Here is a 27886-nt window from a genome sequence, read left to right on the forward strand (position 1 = left end):
GATTTGTCTTGTGCACGTCTGCCTGGCGGACTGACTCCATGCTCATCCGGGGAGCTACTGAGCATGTGCGAGAAAAGGACAGCACAATGGAGATTTATCTATCAGCCTCTCCATATGCCAGGTGCCTGATTCACAGGCTTAATTCAAGAGTGGAGGAATATTGTAAACACTTTGAAAGGAGGAGATCATATTCTGTTTTCCTTGTGCAGTCCCCAGTGAAGCTTCCCTTAAAAAAAAGGCTTGTGAGCGATTCTCCTATCTGTGCTGTGAGCACAGAGACGACGCGGGATCAATCCTACTCTGAACAGATGTGATCAATGAGGATTCTTTCCGTCACTCTTTTTCTCTCCCACTTCGTTAGTTTTTTCTGTCGTCCTCTCCCTCTCCTACAGGTTCTTATCACTCACAAACACTCATTTCTTTCCTTGCTACAGGCTGGCAGGCGTGCACAAACAGGCAAACGAGCAAGTAAACAAACAGGGGCATCCCGGGTAGGGGCAGGAATGGATTCCACACTGTTATCAATTGGCGTGGACAGATGTAGCAATCGACAGGAACCCTTTAAGCCGTATTGACACCAGTGTGTTTTCCACAAGGGGAGGGAGGAGAAAGGAGGAGAGGGCAAAGCTTGTTTATCCTCAGCCTCAGTTTAAGTGCCCCTTATAGTGTAAAATGGTAACGTGTGATTGTGTGTGTCATTCCCCTCCTGTTGATTGACGATTAGCAGGTTCGAGGTGGGAGTTTTCAAGGTGATGTTTATCTCACCAGAGCCCCTTCTCCCCTTCTATCACAACTGGGTGCCCACCCACCCCCTCCGCTGTGTGGGCGACAACAGGCAGGCCGGCCAGCAGGCATTTTTCGATCTCCAGATTGCCAAACCACTGGAGCATCTACACTACAACACCCAAGGTGACCTTTAACAAAATAGGAAATGGTGAATAGCTGCGGTGGCAAGAGTGGAATGGGTTATTGGAAACGCAGAAATGTGGCAGCTTCAGATTGAATTGTGATAGATTTTTCCTCGTGCCGCTCCACATTGTAGCACTCCTTCAGCTGACTTCTTCCCTTCAGTATAGAAGTGTGTGAGTAGTATGTATACAAACATACTTTCTCTGGCTTTTAGTCTGAATTTCGAGATGTCGAAAGAATAACTGCTCACATTTCGGAATCCCTTTGCCGTCTCCAAAATGATTCTACAACCACAGATAAACCAAAAACCCCTGGACAAATGCAGGCATAGCCTGAGCTAGGTCCAAACTGTGCCACCTATATGATAAAATGTGTCTTTCTGCATACGTTTTGGCCTTCCATAACCCTGTAATCCAGTCAGCATGTCAGTGTCAAATATAACATGATAGATAGAAGTCTACCCCTGACACCAGACACGCCCCTCACTCTCCAACTCACAGCTGTAATGGAACCCAGGGCATGTTATGTGTTCCTGGAGAACCAGTTATACCCCAACAGGACTGAGATAAGGTAGTACATAGTAATGGATAGAAATAACTGCCAAATCCCATCTTTTAATGTCTTTTGGTTGGCAAACAACACAATTATGCTTAACAGCCAACATTTGGCAAATGGTGTAGCACATCCAGTCTCAGTTTTATCACTTCTATCCCTCCACAATCACCTATAATGTGTTTTAGTGCCGCCAAAGTCACAATTAATTGTTCTCATTTACATATTGTTTGTCTTTTGTGTTGTCAGACAACAGAACGAGCATAAAACATTGATTTGATCTCGGCTCATAAATGCTACCTGTTCGCCTCAGAGGACAGTACCTCCTGTGCTGCTGCCGTGGCACAGGGACTTTGATCAATGCTTGAATTTTTATGAGCCCAAAGCCGTCAAAATAAACATACATATAGTTAAATGGCAACAATGATAAGGTTTGATTACTATATTGGCATTTAAAAATGAAGGCTCACAAAGACTTATAGAGGCCCTTAAACATAATGATTTTTACAGATGTATTCTACAACACCACTTAAGTAAACTACCGGGGGAAACTGGTTCATTTGATGTCTTCCCAACGCATCACATTTACTGACGCATCTTTCCTCTTAATCCTCATTGTCTACGATTTTTTTCTTCAGTTGATTTCAAGACAAACAAATAATGTTCATTCATCTACAGTACTGTAACAAATGCACACACACCATTCAATACAGGCACACACACAAACGAGTAAGAGTGCAGCAGTGCGTGAACACATGCGCACGAGCAGGGCATTTCTCATGTCATGCTTATGATACAAGTTGAAATTAATAATAGGGGACATTATGTGTTTCTTCTACATATACTCTGTATATGCTGTGGTTGCTAGAAGGACATGTATTTCCATTGCACTGTGCTCACACACCTTCCTCCAAATGTAAATGACCCAGATTCCGCCAGCACTTTTTTTTCTCTCCCCCCACAGTCCCCAAACTAGTAAATCAAGAGAAAAAGGGAAAAGACGTTGCTCTTGTTTGTAGGTATGTGTGTGAGTTATCAGAGCCTATGGGCCGCTGTTCGCCTCCTCCATAGCTCCACCCGTTATCACACGGTGCCTTGCCTCGTCAAAGTCTCTACGTCTCCCACTCACTTTCCTGCGGCTGCGGCCCTCGAGGCAAGCTACAACCAGCTACAGGGCCCCATACCAGGGGGCCCCTTTGTCTCTGTCAGCGTACTTTCAGTGGAAAAACCCAGGGCACACTCCGAGCTCATTGTGAGGGAGCTAACAGCCTCTCTTCAAAAGGGGCTAAACGCATGTTCATTAATTATCTGGATCCTTGTTAATTGGATTAATTGTTGAATGGAAACCGTGTTATTAAAAATGACGCAAAAACACAAGGGCAGGGGGAGCAAAAGGGGGGATTAATATCGTTTCTGTTTACTCTGGGGCTGTCGGAATACGCAAGCACGAACAGGCTCGTACACACACACACACACACACACACACACACACAGAGAAATGTAGGTATGCTCTGCTCGTCTGTCTTTTCTTTCTTCACACGCACAGAAGCCATATGTGACCCAACCCAGAAGAACGAGTGCCAGGCAAGGTGCGAATTACCATGCACACCGTTGAGATAAGAACTAAACCCATTTTCAAAGCGCCGAATAAATGCCACATTCTTTTTGATGCAAGAAGCCTGTGACTTTTTCCATCACTCATATTCGAAGATTAAGGGAGGAAATAAAAGGGAAACATAAAGGCAAACCCACGAACAATTTAGCTATCTCCAAGTCACATGAAAAATGGGGTTTCTTATTCCCTCTGCCTATCTACGCACTCTTATCCACCAAAATCATTCATCAGCGTTTGACTTCAAGGGATGTTTTATCATGCTGGCTTCAAGATAGCGAGCTGATATTGCCGACCAGTTGGATGACAAGACTACTATTACATTGCCCTGTGTAATTGGTAGGGGTGCAACAGACAAGACATTTTGCAAGCACCTTACTTTCTGTGTTTATTTTTCTTTGGTCACTGGCTGAAATGATGTCAGTCAAATGGTCACAGTCAAGACCACAGTGAATATAACAAAAGTCCAAATTGAAACCGAGGATTATGAAATTAAAATGTCTGCTCAATCACATTGATTCCAACATACATGACAACAATAAGAAATAAACTTGATACCAGCTCATTCAGCCCCCAGTTATTAATATAAGCAGGTTTGTCAGACCTAAAGAAGTCTATGTAAAATCCTTCAAGCTTAACAACTTTATTTATTAAGATCTTATCCCCTCTGCATTAGGCTTGGTTTTTCCGAGACTCAACTGACGCTCGACTATAATTATAGCAATAGCGTACTGTAACTATATGTATAGCCTGGCTGAAGGGCAGACCAGTAGGATCCATTAAATGTGTTGCATTGGTTGTTAAGGCAACAGTATCTGTCTTTCTGCTTTGATGTTGAGGCTCCTGTCACCTGCTGCACTTCCAAATGCTCTAATCTGAGACTGGAGGAATGACTGAAAATACTGTATGTTTGTTGGGATACATGTGTTTTGTTTTTGTTTGTGTAAGCAATTTTATAGTTTAATATTTTTGGCATATGGCTGTTGATTTAAGAGACACAACGTCAGTCTTATTAAAGTTGTCCACAGACATAACCAGATCTATTTATTGGACGTGCTGCACCAAAACTAAGAGATTATATGTAGTTTACATTCCTTAATATCAATACAGTGTCCAGGAACTGCAGCCAGAAGGTCATAGTGCAGCTGTTCGAGCATTCAGGCATGCAGCGGTGGGGCCAACTTCTACATAGACAAGAGTGGGGGTGAGCAGTAAGCAGACAAACTGAGTGAGGGCCACGGTCAGGCCTCAGATTTAGCCGGCCCCTCTCAGTCGACAGCTGTTCAAATCAAAACGGACCAGTTGTGGTTTATTTTCACACTAAGCAGGATGTGATAAACCGGAGGTAGCTGGTTTGTGTGTGTGGGCCATTGATCAGGGATGTTAATCTTCGGAGGATATGTAGAAAGGTCCTCCCAAGGACAGGACAATGAAAAGGCTCTATTGATTAGTGGAACGTTGATCAATCGGTCCCAAGACAGATAACAAGATGTACAAGTCTTGAGTAACAATAGGGCACCTTGTCGGATATGGACAATGATTTTTTATTACATACTGTACTTACATGATACAGCAAACCGAAAGTGAGGCCTATACACATGCAATTCACAGTCAGATTCATACATAGGCTGCTCTTGGCAAGATCAAACACCCATTTGTCCCACCTGTGACTAATCCAACCAGATCGCTAGTCTATACCAAGATACTACAAACATAATTCCTCAATGCTGAACCATATAATTACACCAGACCTTGTAAAATTTAAGTGACAAATAGGGCTGCTGGGCTTTCAAGTATAGTCACTGGAATGTTGTTTTCACAATGGATCAGCAACACAAAGCGCCGTCCTGATGATCTTGTGTAACAGAAAGGACTTTATGGCTAAAAGGGATCCACATTCCCAAGATTTTCTAAATAGGGTTACCATAGCATTTGTAATTATTCAACAGAAATGTAAACCCTTTTAGTGTAGCCCTACTTTGTTAAAGCCTATGAATTTAGGGGAAATGGGAGCAAGATACTGTATATGTATTTCTTCTTGACAAAGATCAAATAAACTAAAAAGCTGAGCTACAAAGGGAAAGAGGCCCTTGGGTGTTGATGATTCCAAATAAATAAATATAACAAAAGAAGAACTCAAGATTTCAAGATCACAAGGAAATGTGGAAAAACAAAACATCAGATGACTCCACTTTTCCCTCACAGTATTGTCACGTGTTGTTTCGTCTGTGTTGTAGTTATTAAACCACCAAGGACATTTTCATGCTGTCAGAATAATTTTTGATTCCTAACTTTTTCGACTGCTGTATTGTTGCTATAAGTGAGAAAAGGGAGAAAGAACTTGTGTGCTATTTTGTGTTGACAACACTTCAGTGGCATTATGTGCATTCCTGCGCACTGCACACCATTGGCTCATATATCTGTCCATCATCCTACCAACCTTTCCGCCCCGCCCTCTTGGCTCGGGTGTGAACCATCATTGGTCCTCCCATTAGTCCTCTGAAAGCCCCGCTGGCCAATATGCGTTGAGGAGGACGGAGCCTTTCCGGTGGAACAGTCACTCGCGCCTACAGTGGTGGAATCGAACGTCCCCGAGCGCACACAGCGTAGAGGAGAGTACGGCGCACGAGTCTTTGGAAGGAAGATAACGGTTTCTTTTTTTGCCCCCCTCTCGACTCAAACAACAAGAACAAACCAAACCTGAATTTTAGGGGGGTTTACAGAGTATTCTCATCTCAAGGAGGAGGGAAGCGAAGGATAGGAGCCGCAAGTTTTTTTTTCTTTTTCGTTTTTTTCCCATTCTTCTCGTAAAAGAGGATTCTGTTTTTTCGCACTGGTCTGTTCTCCTTTCTCGCCGCAAAGATGATGGTCGGAGAGGTCGAAGTGAAGGAGCGACCGAGGCCGAGTCCCGACTATTTGATGCAATTGTTAAACGAGAAGAAGCTCATGACCAGTTTGCCAAATCTCTGCGGCATCTTCACACACCTGGAAAGGCTTCTCGATGAAGGTAAGCAAGCATGCAGTCTGGGAGTGATGTGTGTGGGTAGGAAGGGGGGAGCGTGGCCGCAGTCCGGTGTCAGCTCGGCTTCGCTGGGCGCCCATGCTGCTCAACACCATCGAAAAAAAAGATTTTTGCTGACTGTGGCAGGCATAGTAACACTTATAACTTCCCATAAAGGAACACCTCGCCGCCGAAAAAAACAAGGAATGCAGCAGTCCCCGGAGTGTGTTGGTCTCAACCTGAAATCACAGCGAGATGTGGATTGAGAGAGTTGTTTTGCCAACGTTAGGCGTCCACGGAGTTTGTTACTGCTTCCCCTCGCATTGTGGTGACAAGACGAAAACTTTCTCTCACTCACTTCGACAAAATAACAACCGTTTATCACTGCCAACGTGTTAACTAAAATGGCTCAGGGGAAGTTTTGAAGCACACTTTGGGGTTTATCAAACGCGTGTCTCCTTTAATTTAGACTGGGGGGCCCTGTTTCCACATGTTCCACAAAGCAATTTAGCTTTGGGGTTAGCCACATTTTGAGCTAGCGTGCCTGGGTGTCAGCGTTCCGTTGAACTCTTCAGGAACCTAAAACCGAACGGCGGCGTTTACTCGTCTGCTGCGTCTTAAAAATACAGACTTTACCGTTAAACTCAGCGTTTCATACATGTTTCAATAAGTGTTACAAAAGTTGACTTTCGCCTCCTTGTATTTGCTGTGAGGGGTTGTGTTAGAATGTTGCCCAGCGGCCGAGTTTATAAGCACGGTGGAATGTGTGCCTGCTTGTTGCCCAAACAATGGCCAGTGAGTTGCTGCTGGGAAGGGGGTGTGCACTAAAATGATTTCAGCCGTGTAACTTTTTCATGAAAAGGGGGCACCGTTGGTTTGTCTCAGCTACTATAACATTTGTCCTGAAGCTAGGGTACACTTCTCTCGGTTTATATGTCCTTCCCTTGCTGCAGCAGTCGTCATTTATTTTTTCAGTCAACCAAGCGTGCACCACCAAAACTGCGTCGCCTTTTTGTCGGTGGCGTCGTCCAGACGGGATTCGCCTATCTGCGTGTATTGTCTACGCCTTGTCACTCATTTTGGCTCGAGCCGGTACGCCGATAAACAATGATAATTCGCCATTCATGTTGACACTATCAATAACATAAGCTGGTCTTAGCGGAAGGTTGGACCTGTGGTTTATGTAACTGAGCTGGGGACACTAGAGAGCGCCACAGCCCCCTGGCAGACATGTCCCCATGCCATGTGAAGAGCCGGACTGGACACACATCGACACTAATAAGGGGCATTCTCGCCCACTAACGCGATAAAATACAAAATGACACAGACATGGGCCTATATTGGGATAAGACTTGAGAGGCATTGCAATACGCATAGTTTCGGTTGCATGTCTTGGTGACTAGTCCATATAGTATGTAGTTGCTAAACCGGTTTGCAAAGATTGTCTTGTTTCCCTGATGGGTGATAAACAAGTCGTAAGGTGCATTACCTCCTTCCTGTCCAACTAGAAAACGACAACATTTAAAAAGTATAACACTAGCTGAAATAAAAGCGACCCCCCCCCCCCTTCCAGCACCACACACACACATCTTCTCTCTCTGACCTGTTTAGCCATTTAAATCCCCAAGTTGGATTATCCTCCACACCCTCTAAATACCACACAAAAGAGGCATTATGGAGGTTTTTTTGTTATTCCATAAGTGCCTGCTGCTTTATTGGGGGTGATGGCTGTGTATGTTTTTTCAATGAAAGTATAGTGAGGAAGCAGACTTGTTTTCTTTTTTTGTCCCAGCGCCCCATTGCTGTTTCCCAGCCCCTATAGTCGTAGAGGCTGACAATCCTCCACATAGTAAAGAAAGGGGACACACACAGTCCGTGTTCCGCACTTTTTACTCTTTATAGAACAACTCGGCCGTGCTGCCACTAGCACACTGTATGAGCTAACTTGCGGAGAACAAGGAACTGCTTTTTTAAAGCTTGTGTTTGTTCATTTGTGAGTTTCTTTCAAATCTGATTTGCAACACATTTTGCACTTATTGGCCTTTCTTTGTGGAGCTTACTTACAAAGAAAACAGTTTGCACCTGTAATGACTCAAAGTGCTGTGTTAAGGGGGTTTGTGTTTTCGAAATGGAGTGGAAAATCGCATAAAACAATGTATTTTGTTTCTTTGTGTTTTGTGGAATCCTCTGTTGTTCAGCAGGAACATAACATTTCCAACAGAGCTGAGGTATTTAGCTATTTTCAGCTTTTCTGGGTGGGTCTTACATTTTGTTTTAAAACTTGTTATGACCTTTCTTTGCGTTTTGTCCGTTACTTGCTCATACCAACTACCAAATCTGTGCGCCAACTGCGGCACTATGTAGGAGAGCAAAGACATTGCACTCTGCCGAGATTGATAATGTGCTGCATGCAGCATAAGGAATAAGGGTCTTTTGTAAGTCCATTCAAATACATTTAACATGTTGTAAATAGTAAATACTGCTGTAATTTGGGAATTTACATTGGTACATTTTATACTTTTACTTAATTTTTTCCAAATGAAGTAAAGGCTTATATCAGAATTAAAATATTGGAACCAATTTATTATTATTATTTAACAGAAAAGGCTTTTCTAACATGCTGTTTGATGTATGGTTTAACACTTCATATATATGTGTGGCTTTTGGTGGAAGTAGTTTGTCAAAGGTTCAGAAAGACATCATGTCATGCCGGACTGGTCGGTCGCTTCTATGCAGCGATCGACTGATAAATATCATATAGATGGTGCGGGTGTTAAAGGAATCCTGGCCGGGGAAACTTTTGACTCTTGCCCCTTTAAAGCCACACAAGTCTTGAGGTTTACAAGGGTTTCCACAGCACCGGCCGATATGTAACCCCGCTGCCAAAAATTGTGTGTGTGTGTGATGAAAACCACCCCAGTGCAGAGGAGGCCTGTCTGCTTCCCGGGAGCCAGGCTGTTTGGTTTTCTTTCCCCTTTGGCCGGGGCTGAAGCTCTGCTGAGATATTCAGGGCCGGCCTACTCCCACTCCCTGTGTGATTGTCCTGGTGAAAACCAACCCCACCCAAATTGCACATCCAGTCCGTGCAACTTGTTGTAATCTAAAAAGGACAGAAGAAAAACGGTAACATCGCTGAAATTAATAATGCTTCCCCTTTTTCCTAGTACTCAGGAAAAGTTTTTCTTTTCAATGGTAGTTTGACATTGACATTTGTGATTAAAAATAGTATGATGAGGAACTGATCAAATGTTTTGTCAGCTTGGACTTTGTAATCTAAAACTTGTGTGTGGTGTGAGTTAAAGTTGAGTTTTTTCCTCATAGTGTTGCGAGTATTGGAGACTTGTAACTGTCTCACTGAAAGCAGGCGTCTTCTCTTGGAGAGAACTGGCTGGCATGAAAAGCTACTGATGCTCAGGCAGAAACCGAAACAGTTTTCGACTTATTGATAATGAAAAATGACAAAAAAGAGAACGTTAAGCACTGTCCAAATTCTGTCAACAAGCGATCAACCATCCTCTCCCCTTGGGGACGAAAGGTTTTGTGTCTCCATAAAATTCTAGTGGCAGCACTTCTCCTCTGAGAGAACGCTTTAAGAGGATTAAATGTGCCCGAACATCTTAAATGCCTTTTATTTTTTTTGCTGGATGTTAGTTCACCTAATAAGAGCAAAATTGAACTAGTTCCAGTTTAACCCTTTCAAACTTATTTTATCGAAATTGACCATCTTTCGGGTCTATACCCTTACGAGTCACAACAGCTGCATGTGTCCTCCCCCTCACCCACTCTGTGTTGTGGGCATGTCGACACAGCTGTTTCCATGGCGAATGAAAGCTGACACCACCCTTGTTGTGTGACGACTGCTCCCCACCCTGGTTTAGTGGTGTGGGCATCCCTGTTACATTCCCCAATGTGTCTGTAGTCCCTCAAGGTCACTCTGGCCGATTGACGGGCCCCTTTTGAAATTCCCTTGCGTTGCAGTTGTCCGTCTCCCTGAGGTGACACCTGCTATGGAGGTTTTTTTTTATTTCACTTTACGATCTGCCAGCCAACAAGCTGCTTCAAATTGCTATATTTTCTCTTGGCAGGAGGAGACAGCCCATATAACATCTAGAGGTGTAGCCTGGCGGTGACGTGCTGGTGCGGTTGTTAGATAGTGGATCATAGGAGAGAAAGGCAGGATTGTTATTTGCTTATAGTCATGCAGTGAAGCAAGTGTTTCTATGGGATATAGAATAGTCAGATTGACTGGAAATATTTCTATCAAGTTCCCCTTACCTTTCCTTTTCAGTCCGCTTTGTTTGTGTCATAGATTAAATGTTCCGTCGTTCCATTGCACACTGCGTGGCAGCGTTCCACTTGTCTTTGTCTACAGTGTCCCCCTTTGCATTTACAGTTTAGCGTCTGCTTATTTGTCTCTGTGTGCCGTGATTTAACAGGACTGTCCCGGGAGAGCTGTCAGAGTGTTTTGAGGACAAACCGTCTGCTGTCCGCTGTGGTGTCTCTGCTGCAAACGGCTCCTCTGGGAAATGCTGTTTAGAGAACAGATTTTGATAAATGGGAAAATGTGTTTAGCTTTCTTCCTGATGTCCCATTACTCTGTCAATCTGTCACATTTCCCCCTATTTTTTTCTTTGTCCGTCTGTTGCAGCAATGTGCTTTCCCACTGTATGTTGACCCTTGGCCTTCCTCGCCACAGGTCTAGACCTGCACTAACCTCTGACATGCAATCAATTTAGCAACTAACATGATGGAGCACCGATCGCAAAGTAAGATAAAGCTAAGAGCCGTGAGAGAACACAGATAGAGACTGACAGACCAGAGAATTGGGGGCGTTAGGCCAGGACTGTTGCTGCAAGCAGAAACCTGTTATATCCCCCTCGTCCCCAACACAACCCATTCTTTTCTCACCACACCCCCCCCAAAGCACCACTTATAAGCTGGGATTTAATTAACCACGAGCCATTCTGTGAGCTGGTTTTACTGAGCCGTTGCCACCAGTGATAAAGCAGAATTGGAGGCTTTGTGCTGTTTTTCTGCCTCTCTCTTTCTCTCATGTGGCCACTCTTTTCTTTTTCAATCTCTCCTTCCTAGTAATAAATGAGCTGGTGGCATAATTCTGACAGGGTGAGGTGTCGGGGTTGTGGCAGGGCCCAGTGTTGCCTTGCCTGCCTCCCTTCAGACGACATAGCAGCCTCCTTATCCGTAGCCCCACCACAGTGCCTGTTTGAGCTTCAACCCCGGACCTATCTTGCTCCCCTGGCCCTACTCCCCCCCACCCCAGCAGGTGCTGTATGATAAAGTCATCCAACGACAGCTTCGTGCTCTTATCTCAGGCCTCAATCCCGTGAGTGCTGGGGCCTCCTTATCACTGCTGCTGCCTGTGCCTGGCCTCCTGTCTCCGTGCCCTTACCCTAACTGGCTGGCTGGCTATCTGGCTTGTTGTCGCCAAAAATAAGTGTCTTTTCTTCCATTACCGTCGGCTGTCTGACGGCACACATTGCAAGAGGCGGGTTATTTTTCCTTTTTTTCATTATTCCTCAGGCATTGAACTAGAGCAATCACATTAAAATTAACAGTGAATAAGGTAACCAAGATGTACAGTGGATTTTGCCCAACATGATGAATTCCCGTGTGTGTGTTAGATTATACCAAGATGTGTTAAAGAGGAAGATGAATTAGGGTATGTTGTAATAACTATGTCACAACATGCTCCCTGACACAGACTTGTTCATTAGCTTGGGTTGTTTATTTCCATGTCTCCTCCCATTGTCCTTGACCCGACTTATATCCGCTTTTACCATTTCTTCTACATGTGATTTTTTTTTCTCTGTGTTTTGTGTGAAAAACATCTACGGGAAGTAACGCCCGTTTCAGACAGGAAAGGACTATGGGGAAGGCGCGTCACTGGTTTGTTTTTCCTTCAGACGGACAGGGAGAATGAGAGAGGGAGCTGTTATTTCACTGTGGTGACAAGAGGAGCCTGCTCTTCTTTTGCCCTCTCCCACAGAGGTTGGCCTGTCTCTCAATTAGTTTTTGACTAATTTAGATTACATCATGAATCTTTGCTCCTGTCCCTCCCCATACACAGACTTACTATGGCATATTGTGAGAAATAGTGTGTCTGCGAATGTATGCACGAACCCCACCCTGGTACATTCTTGGAGTGCTTCAAATAGCTCGCCCACCCCCCTTATTCATAGTAGTCCGTCTTATTGCCTCGCTCTTTTTCTTTCTTTCTTTCTTTCTTTCTTTCTTTCTTTCTTTCTTTCTTTCTTTCTTTCTTTCTTTCTTTCTTTCTTTCTTTCTTTCTTTCTTTCTTTCTTTCTTTCTTTCTTTCTTTCTTTCTTTCTTTCTTTCTTTCTTTCTTTCTTTCTTTCTTTCTTTCTTTCTTTCCTCATTTTTGTCATAGACAGGGAGGGAAAAAAAAGAACTGAATGCTCACTCTGTTCCTCTCCAACTCGCCCGCCCCTCTGCATTCATTTTCTCCCTCTCCTTTCAGAGGAGGAATAGCAACGGAGCGTTGGCAGCCAGCTCAGGAATTTTACCGCGAGCACAGTCAGAGCACTTAACCTCCAGCCTGCTGTTTGTTTTCCCCACACACTCTCTCATAGTGTGTTTTAGCTCGGCTTAATGTGAATGCTATCAACAGTTAGGCAAAGGTACTTTTACTTTTGCTTTAAATATCTCAAATGTTGAATGCATAAAATGTCTATAATTTGTTTGTTTGTTTTTTTGTTTAACAGCAGGCACTAGTAAACTTCATTCACCCTCTATGACCATATCAAGGTCCAGTAACGTTTTTGTAAAAAGTCTATTTTTGTGACACAATCCCCCCCAGTGATCCTCCGAGTGAAAACAAGCAATCCAACGGATTTATAAACAAGTTAAAAACACATCTTAGGAAAAAATAAATAAGTAAAAGTATGTCCAAATTGTGTGCCTAGTGCATACTACGCACTGTCAGCTGTAACTAGTAAAAGAGTGAGTATGCGATTTGGAACATTTCCACTCTCATCCCTCGAGTCCAATCTGATGTTCACTTGCCCCATCCTCCTTCAGAACTCCCGAATTGAGCAGTCTCTTTCTGTGGTTTGCAGCCTTGGTTTCTCACTATTCGCAGGGCTGGCCGATAAATCAAAGATGAATAATTTACCTGTCCCTCAGCAGTCCGCGTTGTTTCTGTGAGACTTGGCAAGAGCAGACGGTGCTGCCATAACCTCCCCTAAGAGCCACAGAGAGTGAGTTGGCAAGAGCCGGTGAGATTTCTTTGTAACGCTTTTGCCATCAAATATGAAGCGCTGGGAACTCCGACCTCAGCCTGCCTCAGAGCTGCTTCTCTGAATCGATACAGGTTTTTAAAAGCATTCGACAATCCTTCCTTATCAAAATCCATGTTATATTACAGAAGACACAGTGAGTTCCACTGCTGTTGTTCAGTTAAACGAATAATAAAAACCTATAAAATATTCATGTTTTGTCAAATTAGCCCAAATGTTCTCTTGTGTTTCTACAATATTTGCTTTAATCTAGACTTTTACTTCCTACAGCATGTTTGTCTGTAGCTTTTTCATTAACTTACCTGACTGAAAATGTAGCATAGTCCTTGATACATCCTTAAATGCCATTTCTTGCATCCAGTCTCCTTCATTAGAGAAATTGTGAAATAGTTTGGCCTGTCTGTAACATTTAGACTTTTCACATGGAAGATTGCTTTTGAAACCGCTACTTGCATAATCTATCGCTTCAGTTTACCAATCATGTTTGGCTATGATTTTGATCTAGTGCAGTGGTTAATATATTGATGTCCTGTACAAATGTTTCCTACACTTTATTTCGATGTGTTTTCTCTTTTAAGATTTCCATAGTCTTGCTTTGAATGAAATTGACATATTGGGTATTGGGACTGCTACCTTGGGATAGCTTCCAGGGTTCGACATAACGTATAGCCCGATGGCCCGGGGCCAGTAAAATCATATGCAGGGCAAGTTGATTGGCCAGTCACTGTCCCGCCCGGGCCAGTGACTGGCCAATCACAGTTCAGTATCTTTTTGTAGACTACCTTTTTTGTAGACTATCATGGTTCATTGAAATGCGCGTTGAGAGTCGTAATGAAAGCAGTGTTTATTCAAGACTCAATATAATAAACCTAATATTAAATATATTTTTTAATGGACAACCGATGCGTGGGCGTTTTGACAGGTGGAGCAAGAAGCGGGTGCACTCTCGCTCCGTTGGCAGAGCTGCCTACCGTCCGCCTGCGAGTCGACAAATCAATCGACTTGCTTTGCCCCCTTTCTTTCTTCCCACAGCAGAGGTTGAGGTGCAGAAAGTGATAACTGCGCTTTTCCTTTATCTGCCACCGTAATGTTACAGTATTTGCATACAAGCCCCAATGGTAATACAAATGAGAGGCGTTATTTAAACGCTGTGAATGCGTCTCCGGTGATTGTGTCGGTTGTAGACAGAAACGAACGGAGGGACTCCGCTCACTGTACAGTTCCTATAGTCGCGCAGTTTGGCACTGTGTTTTCAGGCTCGAGACATTCAATCAAATCGCGGAAGTCTTTCCCATTGAAATCGCTAACGGGGAGAATATCCCCGGTTATTATTTTAGCCACAAACCACAGTTCATCTGCGCGGCGGCTCACTCGCTGGCGAGATCACACGGTGAAACGCTGCTGTGATCGGACGAACGCATTGTGTGTTTCTAAGGTGATTTAACGTCATAGTCTCAGACGAGCGTTTAACTTATGCTGCATATTTTGCACTGCATTGTTTTTTATCAATAGTTTGAAAAAATGGTCCCACACCGGACTCTTATGTGAAGCTGACACTTCATGGAGAAGTGACACTCCTGCAGCGCGCTCACGACCAGACGTGAACTCACATACACGGTGAAATATCCCATTAAAAAAACGGCATAACCCCCTGATTTTCGTATTTCTATTCTATTTTTAAAGTCAACTTGAGCGCAAGTGGAAAACCGGTCATTCGGTCGACACATTCACATCCCTAATGCATATAGAGAAAGTAAAAAACAGCCTACCACACCACAAAGAATGATCAGACCTTCATCTCTTATTTTTTTTTTATGTTTGAACATGACTTCTGCAGGTGAACTATTCATTAAACTGCCCAAATTCAAGAATAAAAACAATCAAAAATCATAAAATCAAACTACTGGACTTTAAAATACTGGCCGACTCTTTCAACATACTTTCAGTTGTAGGCTTCTAATTCAATATGTTTGCCTGGTTTTATATTATGTGTATGAGCAATATCAACATTTCATATAATTAACTAAAATAAAAATAACCAAATCTAAAGGGAATATCTATACTGTTACAGTATAGATATTCCCTTTAGATCTGGTTATCTTTCTTTATTTTTCTAATACAGGTATTATAATTATTGACACTAAATTATGAAGAAAAAAAAAGTGTGTGCAGGGCCAGTGAAAATATACAAGGGGCCAGTAAAACTCAGATCCACTGGCCCGGCGGGCCAGTAGGAAAAAAAAGTTATGTTGAACCCTGGCTTCTTAGCACAGAATATACACATAATGCTATAAAAAGCCATGTCAACATTGTTCCAAACAAAAAACAAACTAAATATTTTCAGATGTTATTTGACGATAAGATAACTTTAAATAAGCTCATTGTTCTGAAACAGTGTTTAGATATGTTTCACATTGGCTTTTCTCAGGTAGCTTAACACTCGCTTTTTAATAACTTAATGTATTGTGTATATTTGTTTTGATCTATAAACAAAAGATGTGTTGGTAGAAAGACTTTTGAACTCCACTTTATGCTTGTTATCAAACATGTTTTTCATGTGGGTTGCCTTTGGTGCTTGCAGCGTGGATAATGTCTATCTTAAAACAGGTTTGATTACATGTCAAATATGTTTTATATGTAAAGCCTGGCTGTGCTGTCATACTGAAGGGCTTTCTAGTGAGCTCTGTATTAGTGTGTATGTTTGAAATGATGGTAAAAGAGCTTTCCACACTAAAGCCATTCAAGTTCGTACCAACTGTTGAGCCTACCCTGCTCTCAATCACCCGTACACTGTGTATGGGCTTGCAATTGGATGCCCTTGCGTAATCATTTTAGAGAGCTGTTGCCAGTCAACTTGTCGATGTGCCTCCTGCTTTTAGGGATGAAATTAATGCAGACGTCTCGGAGGCTTTTACAGATTTCTTAAAGGAATGTCAAAGCAGTCACTTCAATGAACATATTTCTAATCCACTGCCTCCTACCGATTCAGCAATGTTTCAAATGCTTGAACAGGGTCTTCTCTGTCTCACTGGTGCAGTAGCCTAACTAGAATTACATGTTGTACAGTTGTGTTTTACAGTGCCTGTCTGCCCTGCAGTCTTGTGCTCTAATGTAGAACATGATTAGCTTAGCATAATTTATGCCCATGTGAAACGCGTGCACAGTAGCAGCTAATGAATTGAGTTAGAGTTGTGCAACACTGCAAGTAAAACAGTTTTGTGTCTGTTTCACTTGTTTGGTGTTTGTCGCTGCTTGTCTGTTTGTGCTGAGGCTTAAGTCTGTCTGTCCTTATCAGTGCAGTGGTTGGGAGGAGATTACAGAGCAGAAACAATGGGTGGTTTTGTATGATTAGGTTTTAATTGGTGAAACAAAGAGCCTTTTTAGCCCAGTGTGTAACACATGGGAAATACTGGCATAAAAAACCCACAGATAGCTGGCAGGAAAGAATGTACTTTGTGTGTGTGTGTGTGTGTGTGTGTGTGTGTGTGTGTGTGTGTGTGTGTGTGTGTGTGTATGTATGAAAGGGTTAGTGAGCGTGAGTTTCGTCCCTGCTAGGCTGATTGATTGTGGTCGCTGAAAGGGAAAAGGCGAGTGAGGCTGCCGAGAGCAAGGGGAGGATGGTGGATGTGATAAAGAACAGTGGGGGGAGACAGAGGATTCCTATGTGCTGTGAATGAGGTCATCTGGTTGGTTATGAGGAAGGTCGCTGACCCCTCCCTCCACTCCACACTCCACCCCCTGTGTCGCACTCTGCCTACCCCTCAGCTAATGATACACAATGGCTTTTTGTGCTTTAATGGGCCCAGACACACACACTGGGGTCATTTCTACCCGTTCACATAGACGTGAATACACACAAGTGCTGTCTCTAAAACAAGCCCAATACATTGCAATAGATTTTTTTATACAGATTGCGTTTATCACTTGGTTAATGGTCCTAGATGAATGCATAGTGCTGAGTGTACTGTTTTTAAAGCTTCTTGCTGATGTGGTTTATGTAATCCAAGACCCTCACATCTACCCTTATAGTTGAATATTGATAGTTCTTATAATTTTGTTAATTTTGCCACAAACAGTTATTTGTTCTTCTCTTGTTTGTCCATCAAAGTTGTTGACGACCATGGCACGTCTCATTTAGTTGAGTTTTGGTGAGCAGATGGCTGATCAAGCACAGCAGCACACAGTGTACCTAAGAGTACAATGTTAACACGATTACTTATAGTGGGGTATACTGTGTGTGTGTGTGTGTGTGTGTGTGTGTGTGTGTGTGTGTGTGTGTGTGTGTAAACATATCCTTTATAATTGAATTATACATTTCGCAATTCAGCAAGTAAAGCAGGTTTAGTGAATTATTAGTAAGTGATGAATGCACCACATATGTTGTTGGTGCTGCGATCAATCAATTGGTTAAATCTAAGGATGCTAACGCTTAATTATATTCCCTTCTCTGGAGGCATCTAAGACTGCAACAACACCTTCAAGAATCACATCACACAACTCCTAATTGGGGTTAGAATAAAGTGACTGTTGTCCTGTTTCTCTCTACCTTGTAGATGCTTGCCCCAGTCCACTTTAGCCATAAAAGCCTTACAAGGTGTTACTTTATTATCGTCTTGGATAAGATTACAGCTGCTCCTTTCGATTTAGATTTTGATAAATGGTTGTAATCACCTGCACGGTGTGGGTAGATTATGTCATTCATTGTAAACTTCTGTAGTCCTCTAGGGAAGGTTAAAGGCCGCTGGGGATGGACAGTGTGTGTGTAGAAGCAGCAGGTGTGGGCATGAGTAAGGTGCCAGCTGTTGTTGAAATCTTAAGGTGAAGAATTGTCTGCCCAGGATATGGACTTGTCTCTTTGTGTCTCCTCTAATCCTTCTCTCTCTTGCTTTCCTGTTCCACCCTTTCTCCCCTACTTTGCTTTCCCGGAGAGTGTTTGTCTGACATGAGTTTAGGTTGTTTGTGATGGGAGCTCTCTTCCCTGCAACCTTATTTTATCGAGCGTCTGACACTGTCGATGAACCAGTCCTCGGTTTATATCTCCGCTCCTCCTCCCTCGCCACCATGTGTTTATAATCCTACTGTAGTCTGCATGGCTTTCTTCCTCTGATCTCTTCCTTTACTGTCTCAAACATGTACACGCATCCCTCTCTCATCTGTTTGTTGTTGTTTAGCCTTCTGCAATTGTCAAAGGAGAAAATCCATGTCTGTCTTCCCAAGGGTATGACTCATTTCTCCCTGGCTTTGCTTTTTTTTTTTTCTAACCTATTTATTTGAGCAGAATGACTTTACAGCTCCTGTCACCCTCTTCTCCCCCTCTCCTTCTTTGTATTTCTACAGATTTTCATGCACACACACACACACTCTCTCTTCTTCCATTTGTTTTCCTCTCCTCTGAGTATGTGTGGCAAAAATCCAGCCTTGGGGCTACGTCGTCTCTTTAATGTGAGGACCAGTGGAACATTAAAGGCCCGCCACGTGGTCCGTCAGTTTGCATCAGCACAGCTCTTGCTGTCTGAAGCTCAGGACCTTAGTATACGCGCTCAATCACTCTCAGGTTCAAACATTGGTCTGTAGAGAACAACATGCCTGCACACCCACTGGCTGAACTGGTGCACGTGTACAGTATATGCACTCGCAGATTTGTTTAGCCTTCACACCCAAAGCGCTTTGAGGCAGATCGATTTGTAAAGGCTTACCCATAGCAGAAGCTTGATTAATGACGGTTGAGTCAGCGCCTCTCATCTGACACTCTGACCCAGTTGTTTCCAGCCTCTCCAACATCTTTGTTTTTTAAATGCTCTAAGTGGAACATTCAACATGGCTTTTGCAGACAAAGCAGATCAAGCGAATGATCTCCAGACAAGCAGACTAAACACACGGCAACAGATCCTCTGAGGATCTGCAGACAGGGGGAAGTAGTTCAGTGGAACACTTCTTTTTCATTGTCAATATTAATATCTGACAGTGACACAGCTGTTTTCTGCATAGAATCAAAATGTACAACTTTTGCACAATCCAACCTTGGATACTTGGCCCAGAACAGAAGTTGGCTCTGGCAGAAGACCATGCATATCTATTCAGATATTCAACACATTTCTTGTGTATAAAAGGCATTTGAAGTAGTAAGATTCAGATCCTGGAAAACTGGTATGTTATGCTGTGTAGACAATGAAGAGACTGCACCAAGACACAACAACAGCTGTGATTTGAGTCTGCATGTTGTCACACCCAGGGATAGCGACGGAGTGGCTGTTGGAGATTAACTTTTAAGATGGTAGCTACAAGCCCCAGCAGGCCCTGGGTTTGGTGATGACACCAAGAACACATGCGCACACTTTGTGATGTAACCTGGTGTCTGTAACTCATGTCCTCCCCAGGGGTTTTCTGTGTTGATGACATCACTGTATGCCTTGCTCAAATCCTGCGCAATTCTGTTACCGGTAATAGCTAAATGCAAAATCAGGGTAATAATAGGCGAACATAACTGACATAGCAGAATGATGCTCTAGCTTATTAGCACGGGCAACTAAAGCCAAACACTTCTCAGTTTATTATTACGAATAAAACGCAGAACAATTGATAACCTCCACTATTGAGAAGGGAGCAGTGAGGTAGGGGAAAGTCAAAGTACCAGTGGTATGGATATCCTGATTGAATTAATTTGTTGTGAATACAGTACACTTTTGAACGTGCCAGTCTATGTTGAAACTGTTTAAAAGAGACGTATATTCAACGTTATGGACACTATTATGAGGTTCAGTGTGTGGTCTAGTTTTGCATTATACTGAGGTAATACTGTGACATAACATTAGACTTTTTGAAATATTGTCTACATCATTTATATTATTATGGGTGGAACTGCTTTAGCTTTTGACCGATGTACCTAATTAGCTGGAAAGGAGCGAGTGTATAAGGAAAGAGGATATGGAGCTCCCTTTATTAATGCGTTGTTGTTGTTTTCATTCAAATGCAATCCAATTACAACAAGAACACAAACTACATCATGTGAAGCAACCATGGACTGAATCAATGGTTTTCTGGCACACACTTATCAACAACTGAAAGTGATAACATTTATAAAGGTGAGTTTGGTTTGCCTGGCTGTTGCTTTTGACTGCATCCAGTTACAACAGTTTTTTCAATATATTCTATGTATTTTAATTTTCATTGTAGCCCATACATATCGAATCACTATTTTTCAAGGATAGTGTTTCAGATTGAGTCATAGCTGTCAGCGAGGGAGAACATCTGCCTTTTTTACATATACAATGTAATAATGTACTTGTTAAACACTTAAGTCTTATTTTAATCCTGGAAAACCATATGGGTCGTTTTTTTTTTTATATGTTGCTTTCTGCAAAGAGGAGATTTTCTAAGTCTGAAGATGCATCGCTAACCAAACAAACTTGAAGGCAGTTGCCACTCTGTTATGCTTCTGTCTGTATTTTATGGCTTCAGTGCCTTTCTTATCGTAATCAACTGACCGTATTCCCTGATAACGAGAATGGGAATGGAATTTGGGTTGTTCCTTATTCTGTCCCTCCCCCACCGACCAAACACATTAAATAGAGAGATTTTTATTTGGTGTCAATCTGTTGATATTCTCCATATTGCACTTCTGGCAGAGGCTTCCTGGATTCACCATTTGAATTGAGCATTTGTCAAAGGTTTTCAGTTAAAATGCAGCCCATGTCTTATCCTTTCTCCATGTTGCTATTTTGCAGTGTTAGCTGTGATGGAAACCGCCTCCCTTAATGTTCCTGTTTTGTTCCCTTCACCTTTTTTTGTTTTTGTCAGCAGACTATATAATCCTACCGAAAGCACTGTACTGTCCTATGGATTTAGACTCTTTGGAAGCATTTTGAAGTATTATTAGATTACCCGTTTGGACCAGAGGACAAATATGGTGGTTGGATTGCAATGAGACATGAAGTCAAAAATCATTGTTGGAACTGATGGTGTACTCTATGACAAATAATCCCTTCTATCTTTCCCATTGGTGGTGAGCACTTTAGTCTCCTTAGTTACAGGGTGGGGGGGCGGGGACAGGAAGAACAGTGCATGTTATCTTCTCCAGTCACATTGACAGTCGGAGCCTTTCCTTCCTCTTTTGTTTCCTCTTCTGACAGCTGGACCTATCCTGCCATTGTTGCATGAAGGAGGGGTCGGCTGTATATAGGGGTGGACACAGTTGTTGTGATCTGTTAATAACAAACAGTGGATGGAGCTTTTTGATCATCTGATTGGAGTCATGCAGTTTAAGCTTTAAACAGTAACTCTTTGGTCTCTCTTTGAGGCATAGTCTTTCCTTATATCTTAACAAGAGCCAGTTTGCCCACTGACATTAAAAATCAATCTTCTCCTGCCGCTCCAGGTAGTGCAAAGGAAAGGGATACCCCCCTTTTTAACAGACCAAAGGAAATGGTTCCAGTCAAGTTACAAAATGGGGCCAAAGACATACACTGGATCGGTGCGCATCCTGACTCTTCATCCTGTTATTCTTCCCATTACTTATCTTGTATTCACACATCTCGTTGAGCTCACAGCATGCATCCTGTTCTTCCTTTCACATAGCGTCCCCTGCATTGTTGTGGATGTGTTTGGATGTGTATGTCCATGGGAGAGTGCATGCATGTTTGTAAAAGTAATGCCTGAGGCCTCAATGGATTAAACGGTTGGATTTGTAGATGCGTTGGTAGTGTGTGTGTGTACATCCATTGAACCACTAGAGGTAATTGGGATAAAGTGCAGTGCGAGAGACATTCTATCACTGTGTGCAGAATGGCCCAGGTCTCGCCTTTTTGTTTGTCCGTCGATTTCACTGGCAAGTAAAGCCTGTGAAATGAGTTCCCACGAGATGCATAAAAACCAACAACCTGTTTTGCTGTTTGCTTTGTTCATGCTTTTAAAGTCTGTTTGTTTTCATACTAATTAATCCGCCGGTTCTGACCGCTCCTGTCGTAACTAAGCATGCCCTCTTGTATGCATGGAATCCCACAGAAGCAGGATATATTTAAGGGAGCAGAAGAAAAGCGGGGTTTCTTCTGGTGCTGCTGCTCGGTTGAGGCAAGCTATTTCTTTTCTTCAACTAAGTATATCCTCTCAAATTTGTGCAACCCATTTGCAGCTCACGAGGCTTCTCTTTTTAAAGCCAGCCTGTTAAATGACTTTTGCTGTGGCGTCCAATTTAACGCTACATATCGCTCCCCCCTTTTTTTAGATGGCGAAAGCAGCAGTAAAATTGCCTGTCTTTGCTTGGTATTTTTGAAAGAGCTTGAGTCTGCATTTGTGTGCATTAGGTTGGCTGTTCAGCTGAGTTAGGGGTATTGGGCTGCTTTGAAAGGTAAACCGAGAAGAGAGGAAGTGCTACAACAGAATTTCTGTGTGTCGTCCTGGATTAGAATATATATTTTTTTTGCAATCGCTGAATAATTAGCAATCTTCTCTGGAACTACACTCGGGAGGAGCATTCTGTAAACAAGACACTTGACACTGGGGAATGGTATTAGTCTGAGTGTGAAGGAAAGAAAACTGTTTGTGTAGCCTTCCATCTTGTTCACTCGCCCAGGGGTGCCTCCTTCAAGTTTAAGTGTGTGAGTGTGCGTGTGCTCACAAGTTTCACCCCAATAGCCTGTTGAAAGTCCCCCCACGCAGAGAGTAATGAACGTTGGCCCCTTGCGGCAACCATTAAGAGTAAGCCATTATGGTTCAGTATTGAGCCAGCCCTCCCTGCCAGTTTCACCCCACTCTATGGTAGACCCCACTGAGGGAACAAAACTGGCACTCGTATGGCTCATTGAGCTGCCAGCGTGCCCCACCCGCACACAGCCCCATAAAGCAGTTCCACATCATCAAATATGATGATCCCCTGTTCTAATTTTAGTCGGAGGTCTTAACAACTCTGCAGATACCGAATCACTCATTTCACTTTCAAGCTTGAGATGAAATCGCATGGTGGTGTGAGTGAGAGAGACGAGATGGGATTTTTCTACAACATTTAAGGCATCATATAAATTATTCAGCTTAGTAGTTGAGCTGGCTATCAGAAGTTTTAAATTATGTCTAAGAAAGACTTTGATTTTTTTTGATTGCTGTGAATACTTTGTATTGTTTCACATTAGATTTTGAGGTAGGAAATTCTGGAATGTAATTGACTAAAATAACTTATAACCACACACCTTTATTTTGCCGGATTTTGCTCCACTGCCCATTGGTTTACTTTTACCTTAACAGGAAAAAAAACATTTGCCTCAATGAAAGGACAACTTTGTAAGTTAAGGAGAAAAAACCCTGCCTTTTTTGACACCTGTCATTAACCAGCATTAAGTGTACACTCTAAACCTTTCGAGTAACGGCTCCATTAATCACAGTTCCGTCATTTATTTTTTCAAACGCATATAAACACGGTTGGAAGCTGCCAGTTTTTGGACCACAACGGAATGTTAGCATTTTAAGAATGTCTGTGGTTTCGTCATCTTATGATGACATTCTGTATTCCTTGGCCACTTGGCAGTTGTTTAATAACTTTGCCTCACTGATTATCATGATCTCAAAAACTGGCATCATAATTCCTCTCAGTTTACTTGGCCTACTTTTGAGCCACGTTTTCCAGGACAATCACTGCACCTGTTCATCACCCGCTGCTGCTGCTGCCGGAGTTGCCAAGTGTCAGTAGTCACTCTACTCACACGGTAACTTCACCTTGGCACAACAGCAAACAGTGCTCCAGGTACAAAAGAATCCAAAACTTTTTCATCTCAAATTCCTAATCTAGGCTAATGTGTGTATATTCAGGAATGGAAAACACAAATGCTTTGCTTTCCAGTCTATTCTGTCCCATATGTCCCACTATGTCACCATGTCTGTTTCTTACCTGCCTCACCTCAGCTCTTCCTTTCAATCCGGCCCCTCTCTCTCTCTCCTTGTCTGCGCTGTCTGTTTGCTTTGTTTAATCGCCAAACTAACACAGTATGACACCTTCCTACAGCACACTGTGCCAGCAGCCACAGACAGCCTCGCTCCCCTCTCTACATGCAGTCAAAGTGACAGCCTTTAGAAAACATTGCTTTTGCCACCAGTTATGATTAATGGCTTTTCTGATTGCTGTTCTTGGCCATCACCACACCTCCACACTCTGCTTTTAGCAAACATATTCTCAGGGGTTCAGCCAGAATAGAAGAGGAGGTAAACCTTCTTTCCAACTTCTTAATGTGCCTGACATAATTAGGAACGTAAAGTTGTCTTTAACTCATGCTTTCAGGTCTTTTTAATTGAAAGTTTTATTAAAGCACTGGGGGTCGCAAGACAAGTTCTTAAACATGCGTTACTGTTTGTTCAAGGTGTATCATTACATTACATTACATTGTACTAACATGTAGTCCTCCTATAATCCTGATGTGAGTGTATTGTATTTTGTCTTTAAAGGTAGAAGAGGGAATAATCCTTGATGTGTGCCTTTTTTATAAACAAAAATGTGCTTGTCACAGATGTTGAGTGTAATAAAAAACAATCTGCATTTTTCCTTGTCCCTTTTGTCACGAGACTAATCATGTGGCCAGTAAAGCAAGGCAGAGGAGAGCTGCAGCACTATCCTGCTGTATTTGTTTAGCAGATTTTTCTCTAAGGCAGTTTGCCTGCTCCATCAATGTAGAGTGCTTTTTGTGTGGGTTCACTCTCTCAGGAGAGCCTTGCCTACAAACACACAAAAGCTCATTAGCCCGTGTGTGTGTGTGTGTGTTGTAATGTTTCGTTGGGTGTTTGTTACACAAACACACATATCTACTAGTATGTGTGTCAGTGTTGGACTCGCTATATGTTATGTTAGTCATAACAGGCAGCTTCAGCTCATTATTGATGATCAGGAGAAGAACATGCTGCTCTCAGGGAGGTAACTGGCTGGGATATAAATGTGCATGTGTAAAAAAATAAATGCAAACCCAGCATGTACTTTTCTGCAATATCTGCCATAAAAAGGAGATTTTGTGTTTACTTTAAGTCTTGTCTGTAAGCATTTTATCTTAGTAGCATGCATCCACCATTCGTACCCAATTTGGGTGAAAGCATATGTCCTCTATTCCCCTGTTTACCATTTATCCATTAGATGGGAAATCATGTGTGTATGGGAGTGTTTTTCTGTTAATTTAATAAGATTTTTACCTGGCACAGGGAGGAGTGAAACCAAATTGTTATGATTCTCATATTTTCTTTCAATCCCTGTTTTTACATTCATTCCATTTCTATTTTATACAATAGCACTCTTGTTAGTTCTGTTTTTTAAAGCACTTTGAGCTACATTCCTTATATGGAAGGTGCTATACAACTAATTAAGTTTATTATTATTATTATTATTATTATTAAAGACCTGACGCTGGACATTTTTACCCAGCCTGCCTTAGGAGAATCCCTGACACGCACAACATAAATCTCGACAATTGTGTCTTAAGCCTTTTGGAGCTCTCATGTGCGGGCCAGCAGCTGATTTCCACATGTCAGGGTTTAGGAACTGTTTGGATAAGTCTGCTAAAACAAAGCTGAAAGGTATTTTCCAGTACTATTTAATTCAACACTAGAAATACACTGTGAGAACAATAACCGGAGTTTATTGAATTTAATGAATAACTTAAATGAATACTTTCCCACATTGTTCACGTGGCAGTTCATTTAAAAGGTGTTGGTTGTTGTGCAATTGTGCATTCTTCTGTGCCTGCCTACAAAATAGCTGTGAAGTGATACTTATTGGATCTACAAAATCACCTATTTTATGTTACTATCTGTCTGCTAGAGCTCGGCAAGGAAACAATTTAAGGGGGATGTTTGTGCTTTAAAAAGTCGTACCGCTCTGGAAGATTCCCAACAAGTAATCTGATGAAAACAAAGGACAATGTGTTTTTCTTCTTCTCCAGCTTCATTGCGAAACTGCTCGGATGTTAATGAACATTACCACGGGGGGGCTCCAGCACTTTGTGTTTTCTACGACTGAGTCTAGTCTCACATCCACAGTAATAAACACTCCTATGCCGTTGGTTATTGCCTTTTCTCTCTTTGAATCTGTGGAAAGGGGCTGCTTAGAGGCCACGGGAGAACCACTTGCACCCCAGAGTGTCTTAGACTACAGCAAGTAATAGACACACTTGGGTAATGTTTGGTCACAAATGAGTCGGCGCGTTTTGATGTAGCCATTTCCAGAGTCATAACATTGCCTTAATTGGGTTGAACAATGTTGATCCACAGTTCTCCTCTGATATGCTCCCGCTTGTTGCTATTATTTACTGCTCCTATAATTCCTCTGCTTCATGCAGTCTGCAAAATTGAAGCAAGTTGCATTCCAAACAGAGCATCATGTACAGAGGATTTTGTGATTAATATGGGAACAATCCATTATGTCAGTTATTATCTCGTCAAATTTAAAGAATGGCAACAGAAGGACTGACTGCCTTGACTACACGATGGAGTTCACACAATGTTCCCTAATACATCTTCTAAGCTGAGGATTTTTCTAATTTAAACCTAGTTTTCTCGTAAGAGCTGAATTAAAATATGAGGTCCCTAACTATGCTTAAAGTACAGCAGACTTCTTAACAGCATAGGCATAGTTTGTGCTAAACATTAAAGGAATGTGCAGTGTAGGCCTACTCTTAAATCAAAGATTAGGGAGTAAAAATAAGATAGAAGGCACATGAGGAAACTTATTTTTATTTCTCACAAACAGGGAGGGGGAGTGGGAGAGAGAAGCAGCTGTGAGTTGACGATAAGACCTAGAAATGCATACGTTTTCATGGCTCAGTCACCCCCTCCCAACGAATGCACACTATACTTCTGGTCTCTGCTTTAAAAGAAACATCCGTCTTTCATATGCTTGGCCTGCCAAACCCCCAAACTGTTGAAGTGGAGTGTCGTCTTGGATGAAGTCGTGTGCGCGCCGTGAATAAAAGGGCAGGAACGCATTAAATGCCCAAATCCTTTCGCCTGCAAACGGGTACCCAGGCTTTGTGATTGCTTAAGTGCACGGCTTTTAAGTGAAAAGGCTTGTTTCTCGCCCGAGTTCTTGTTTCAAATTCAGGTGTATCTGTGATTGTTTTTTTTTTGTTTTTTTTTACTTTTTGAAGACATGATCACTACATTTGTATATCTATATTTACATCCCCTGTTTAAATCATGTATCCATGCATTTGCCAGGGGGAAACCATGGAATTATTTAGATTTTTAAATCCCACTAAATGGGAAGGACTGGTTCAGTCTCTCCGCAGAGTTGAACATTTGATCATTTTAGCTTTAAGATTAATTGGTGTTACACTCGATCTGATTCAGGTGCCAGATATGATCAGCTTAATACCAGGCATCACAAGGCATCTAAAGCTGCTTTCCTCAAGCAAAGCTGATCACTGTGATAAAACACCTACTACATTTCTCTACTTCTCCCTCCCTCCCTCCCTCTCTCTCTCTCTCTCTTAACACACACGGACACACACATACGGACGAACGGACGGATTTGTTCTGCATGACCAGTGGACATTTTGCGTTTTAGTTTCAGGGTGA

At 42.4% G+C, this 27886-nt stretch overlaps 1 protein-coding gene across 6 annotated transcripts in view; it reads left to right on the forward strand.

Moving 5' to 3' along the window:
- The first annotated feature begins 5659 nt into the window (after positions 1–5659).
- The window catches only part of qkia (QKI, KH domain containing, RNA binding a), a 72053-nt gene continuing 49826 nt past the window's right edge, over positions 5660–27886 (forward strand). For all 6 annotated transcript variants that reach the window (XM_080041850.1, XM_080041853.1, XM_080041849.1 and 3 more), the window contains exon 1: positions 5660–6080. In XM_080041850.1, the coding sequence (XP_079897976.1) occupies positions 5936–6080 (145 nt within the window). In that variant the 5' untranslated portion in view covers positions 5660–5935. The remainder of the gene's footprint in view (positions 6081–27886) is intronic.

This window comes from Ammodytes marinus (genome assembly GCF_949987685.1).
Source record: "Ammodytes marinus genome assembly, chromosome: 15".
In the NCBI taxonomy this organism is placed as follows: Eukaryota; Metazoa; Chordata; class Actinopteri; order Uranoscopiformes; family Ammodytidae; genus Ammodytes; species Ammodytes marinus.